We start from the raw sequence: 6,500 nt of genomic DNA, 5'->3' as shown, positions 1-6,500 counted from the left end.
TCCAGTTTAAGAAAACAGCATGTACAAAGGCAAAAAGAAAAAAGATTTTAGTGTTTCAGGATGACTAAACGACACTCAGCATGGTCATTGCAGAGCATTGGAAGTGTCACTAGTGGTTTTAGAATTTCTACTTCAAAGGGACCAAAGAATGATTGCATGATTGGCTGGAGATCTTTTAAGCTGTGTTGCATAGGCAGCACATAGTTTTTCCTCAGACTATGTTCCTCTGTTGGTGTGACTTTTATGAGGATGCTGATGAGGAATATTCCAGGGCAAGCCCACCCAGTAACTCCTTACTGGACACCAAAATGGGAAGAGAAATATCAGAAATGAGAGGAGGAATGAAAACTGAGGGAGACAAGATAGACTTTTTGTGATGGATTAACTATATTTATGGCAACATGACTTTTTTTCTTTCTCTTAAAATCATCCTTAATTATGAAAAAATATACACCTTGCCTGAAAGTTTTTGAACAGAGTCAAAGGAAACCACGTTTTCTTCGTGCCTATTTTTCCAAGAACCCTACTCTAGAATACAAATGTTTAGTGAACTTTATTTAACTACTTTATTTAACTTTATTTGACTACTTTTCCTTCTTTTCTTCTTCTTCTCTTCCCCGTCCTCCCTCTCTTCTCCACAAATGTCTTACAATAAATTAAAACTGCTATCTTAACTCTTTCCTTTGTAGAATAAGTCCCTGTGGCCAATGTGCCTAGACAGGAAAGGAAAGATAGGAAGAAGGGAATAGTTTTTTCAATATGCTGATACTAGTACTATCACGTTTTTAGCCTTATCAAAAATCACTGTCCAAGGGATACTCTCCAAAAGGAAGACAAATGTAAAGGGGAAAAAATGAAGATTAAATTATTTTTCCCATCCTGTCTTGATCCTGATAGGAAGACAGTCCTGTCATCTTGTGACCCCCCTAAGTAGTAAGTCCTTCATCTATATCTTCAAGCTCTTGGGATACAAACAAGCCAAAGAAATCTATACTTATGTGATATATATGATTCAAAATGAATATTTTCATTCTATCACCACAACTCAGAGAACACAAGCTACAATAGTGAAGAAATAAAAGAATGAAAGATGAGATCCTTTATATAATATGTTTACATTCATGTTTAAGCATCTTAAAAGTAAGTATTAAATAATTGGAACACAACTAAGTTTCTAACTACATAGTTTAAAGTTATAAGTAGACAGAACTTCATAAAATACGAGTTGGGAGGAAAAAGGTAGAAAAGGCCAAAACTTTGGCCAAATTATATTGTTATATTGTGTTCATGTCCAAATATCAACAAATCTCATCATTATGTCTATAATGCACGAATAAAAAATGTGAAAAAAGAAAAAACATTAATTTGTGAAGCATAACTTGAAAGGGTACAAAAATTCAGAGAAGAAAACAAAAGGCCAAAACTAAGGTAACTGAAGTTCCTGAAGTATATACTGATTTTGAGAAGAAAGCCAAATGCTAAGAATTCCAGGTGTGTGTTTGCCAGAGGCAAATAAAATGGTAAGGGTTCTCAGGCCATTATTCCTGATTATGCTAATCCTCATAATTGTGAAATTCCTTCCTACATGTGGAAAATTAAGGATGCTATGATCCAGCCTTCAGAGCTTTCTGTCATAACACTTAAGGTCAGAAATAAAACAAACTGTCTTGATTCCTATGTATGTGTAACATTTTTTAAATAGTTTTCTGCTGCTTAAAATCAGTATAGGAATCTGTGACATAGTCTGTTCTGGTGGTTAAGAGGGCTGACTCTAGAATCACGACTAAAATACTCAATTCTAGTTTGATCATCTATTATATCATGACCTTGTGAAAGTTACTTCAATTTTTGTGTCTTTGTTTGCTCCACATAAAATGGGAGTTTAACATGGTATCTGTATTACAGAGTTGCCCTGAAGTTTAAATCAGTTAACACATTCAGTGAGTTACATTAATCTAATATACTTACAGCATACTCAATATAAAATAGCCAGTATTAGTTTAGTCATTTACAGAAGCTTCATGGCCAAAAATAAAAAAATAAATAGGAAGATCAATGGATGCATTACAAAGCATCAAATATAATAAATGAAATAATAGATATATTAATATTATTTTGTGCAATGATAGGAATATGTGTAGAAAACATAAAATATACACCTAAAGGCAAGTGGTAGAGAAAAAGGAACGGAGAATTTAGATTGACTGGAAATGTATACAAGTAAGGAGGAAAGGTAATGTTTGGTACTTAAATTGAAGAACGGTGAATTACAGGCCCTAGAAAATCTGTGCATGGTTGTGTGTGGTGATTCACACCTGTAATCCCAGCAGCTCAGGAGGCTGAGGCAGAAAAGTCACAAGTTCAAGGCCAGCTTCAGCAATTAGCAAGTCCCTGTCCAAAAAATAAATAAATATATAAATAAATAAAAAGTGCTGGGCATGTGGCTCAGTGGTTAAGTGCCCCTGGGTTCAATCTCTGGTATGTGCACCCCACATAAAGGAAAACAAAATCTCCGCATAATGGCAGCACAGATCCCTTTGTGCCAGCTAGTTGTTAGAAATCAAACTCCAATGAATCTCAGAATATTAACTGATTACATGTCCCACAGATCAGGAAATATTCATTTTCATCAATGACATTTCCCAACTTCAATCCACATTTTTTAAAAAATCAACTTTTCCTTCTAAGCCAATCAAGGAGATTTTAAAATCATAGTTTATTACAGTTACAAATAAAGAATTATATATTTATTTTTGTTATATTTAATTATATATTTTATTATATTGTATTCTCACATAGTTTTAGATGACATGTTGAAGCTGTCTATTGTACTTGCCACCTAATAGATGTTATCTTATTTAATTCTCACAAAAAATACCAAATAATTAATAACATCCTCCATTTTTTCAGGCTGAGGTTAGTAGCTGAGCTAGTTGAAACTCAAAATAGATAGGTAACTTAAAATGGATCATACTGAAGATAAGTAGCATAGGACTAAATCTACATGGTACTTTAATTTTGAATGAGCTTTATTAGAATAGTTTTATTTCAAAACATTCATTAATAAAGATTTTTTAAGGTATATATATTTGAATGCAATTTGTCTTAAATTTATACATAATAAAAGGCCTGGCACTTCTCAGCACAATTCCAAGTCTCCATTGCTATTTGACGCTAGGTAGTATTACCTATCTTTCAGTGTCTCTTTCATCATTAGTAAAATTAATATACTATCCCTGCTATTACTGATTCCAGGACATGGTCTAAAAAATCAAAATAAATAAATAATGGAAGAGAAATGATTAGATATAATACGTCAAAAGTTCAGATTTCCCTGAGTCACATCCTGATATGAACTCTGTAGATGACAAGGGCACATGAAGATGGGGAATTATTCTGCAGTGACTGAATTCTTTCTGGTGGGGCTTTCTCAATACCCAGAACTTCAACATTTTCTCTTTGTGCTCTGCCTCATCATGTACAAGATAATACTACTAGGAAACAGTCTCCTCATTATCATCACCATCCTGGATCCTCGCCTCCATACTCCCATGTACTTCTTTCTTGGAAATCTTTCATTCTTAGACATCTGTTACACATCATCATCCATTCCCTCAGTGCTTATTATATTTATGTCAGAGAGAAAATCCATCTCCTTTCTTAGCTGTACTCTACAGATGTTTTTCACCTTTGGCTTGGGCTCCACAGAATGTGTCCTTCTGGCTGTGATGGCCTATGACAGGTATGTAGCCATCTGCAACCCACTGAGGTACCCCATCATCATGAACAAGGTGTTATACATGCACTTGGCTGCGTGGTCTTGGGCCATAGGCTGCATGAACTCCTTAGTGCAAACAGTAATGACAATGGTGTTGCCTTTCTGTGGTAACAATGTTGTTGATCATCTTACCTGTGAGATCCTGGCTCTTCTAAAACTTGTGTGCTCAGATATATCAATGAATGTGCTTATTATGACAGTGGCAAGTGTTGTTTTATTGGTAATTCCTCTGCTGTTAATTTTTGTATCCTATATTTTCATTCTCTCTTCCATCCTAAAAATTAATTTTGCTGAGGGGAGAAAAAAAGCCTTTTCTACCTGTTCAGCCCACCTGACTGTGGTGATCTTATTCTATGGGTCAGCCCTTTTTATGTACACAAAGCCCAAGTCAAACAACACCAAAGTATCTGATGAAATCATTGTACTGTCTTATGGAGTGATAACCCCAATGTTGAATCCCATCATCTATAGCCTGAGGAATAAGGAAGTAAAAGATGCTGTGAAGAAAATTTTGAACAGATATTTGCATCTAACAAAAATATGAAAGGCCTTGAAACATGTGATTCTCTCAACACAGGATCAGATCAGGTGTTTTATAGTCACAGAAAAAGTCTGCTTGTAAGGCCATGCATGGGACTCCATTCTTTTCAACATGGAATGCTCATATAAAGCTTTTGAATATTGTCTTGTTTGCAGTCTCTGTGTGTGCACAGCTCCTCTAACTAGTCCCTAAGCATCTTTCCATCATATACATCTTATTCTCTCTGCCCTCTGCTATCTCTTCTATTTTTCTTTCTTCCTCATTTTTTACTCCCTCTTCTCCCCTGCCTCCTTCTCTTCTTTGTCCTTCCTCTCAACTCTCCTTCATCTATTTCATCTCTCTTCCTTCCTTTTGTACTCTCAGTCTCATTTCTCTGTCATTTTAAATTGAACATGTATTGATTTATTTTTGTCTGGAATCCACTCTTCTGATAAAAGTATCCTTCTTTTGATGAATCCACAGTCCATCCACTTGAGTTTGTATAGTTCTGAACAGAGCTGATCCAATCCTTTGGAAATAGTATAAGCACTTAACATTGGCCTAAGTGATTAAAAACAAAATCCTTTCTGCCACAGTGATTGATTTAACATTTCAAGTGAGCCAAGTCAGGCTAATCAAACTCAATCTGTACTGTCCCTGTATGAGAAAAAAGGGAACACTTCCTGCTAGAGTTTCTAAGTAGGTAGAGTGTTCATCTGGAGGCAATCTTTGCCCATACATGGAGAAAGTCTAAATAAAAGATAAAACAAGAGTTGTGAGAGGGAGCGGGGGGTGATGTCTGATGCAGTGATTTTAGCTCCTTGATCAAGCTGTGTCTAAAGTCAAATTCCCAAGCATTTTTTGGTTATATGAGTTATATTATTTATATACGCTTATATTAGTCAATTAGTTAATTGAATAATTAGAGTCAATAAAAATAATTTCTTTAAAAAACTAACTTTGAATTGGACTCTTAATTACTTACAATCAAATAGTCTTAACTAATGTATTTCTTTGTCACCTCTCCATTCTTAGTTTTAAGACAAAAAGAATGTGGGGATAGATTATTTAAGTAGCCCCAAGTTCTCCAGAACTCAGGGGTCCTCCTTTTCCTTTCTTTAACTAAATTATAATCATATAATTTCTGTTCTGAATGTAAGTAAATATTCTAGTCAACTCCCCAATAATTTCTTTTATTTATTTATTTATTTTTATTTATATATGACAGCGGAATGCATTATAATTCTTATTACACATATAGAGCACAATTTTTCATATCTCTGATTGTATACAAAGTATATTTACACCAATTCATGTCTTCATACATGTACTTTGGATAATAATGACTATCACATTCTACCATTATTTCTAACCCCATACCCTCTCCCTTCCCCTCCATACCTCTGCCCTATCTAGAGTTTATCTGTACACATAGCCCAAGTTTATCTGTACACACAGTCCTTCTCCCTATTCCACTATGAATCAGCCTCCTTATATCAGAGAAAACATTCAGCATTTGGCTTTTTGGGAATGGCTAACTTAGCATTATCTTTTCTAACTCCATCCATTTTCCTGCAAATGCCATGATTTTATTCTCTTTTTATTGCTGAGTAGTATTCCATTGTGTATATATGCCACATTTTTTAATCCATTCATTTATTAAAGGGCATCTAGGTTGGTTCTACAGTTTATCTATTGTGAATTGTGCTGCTATAAACATTGATATGGCTGTTTCCCTGTAGTCTTCTCAGCAAAAGAAACAAACTGTGAGGTGAACAGAGACCCTACATTTTTGGGAGCAAACCTTTACCCCTCACACATCAGATACAGCACTTATCTCTAGGGTATATAAAGAACTCAAAAAGTTAAACACCAAATAAACAAATAACTCAATCAATAAATGGGCCAAGGACCTGAACAGACACTTTTCAGATGATGATATACAATCAATCAATAAATATATGAAAAAAGTTCATCGTTGCTAGCAACTTGAGAAATGCAAATCAAAACCACTCTAAGATTTCATCTCAGAGTCAGAATGGCAGCTATTATGAATACAAACAACAATAGGTGTTGGCGAGGATGTGGGGGAAAAAGCACACTCATACACTACTGGTGGGACTGCAAATTAATGCAGCCAATATGGAGAGCAGTATGGAGATTTCTCGCCAATAATTTCTAAGAAGCATTTACATTTTCTAA

At 34.8% G+C, this 6,500-nt stretch overlaps 1 protein-coding gene across 1 annotated transcript; it reads left to right on the top strand.

Moving 5' to 3' along the window:
* Positions 1-2,759: 2,759 nt before the first annotated feature.
* LOC107147735 (olfactory receptor 13D1-like) lies at positions 2,760-4,551 on the top strand. The gene has a single exon (XM_015492239.2). It carries the CDS (start codon positions 3,378-3,380, stop codon positions 4,320-4,322), a length of 945 nt encoding a protein of 314 aa, XP_015347725.1. The 5' UTR covers positions 2,760-3,377; the 3' UTR covers positions 4,323-4,551.
* Positions 4,552-6,500: the final 1,949 nt, after the last annotated feature.

Source organism: Marmota marmota, unplaced genomic scaffold (assembly GCF_001458135.2).
Source record: "Marmota marmota marmota unplaced genomic scaffold, marMar, whole genome shotgun sequence".
Lineage (NCBI taxonomy): Eukaryota > Metazoa > Chordata > Mammalia > Rodentia > Sciuridae > Marmota > Marmota marmota.
This window is presented reverse-complemented; position numbering and strand designations above follow the sequence as displayed.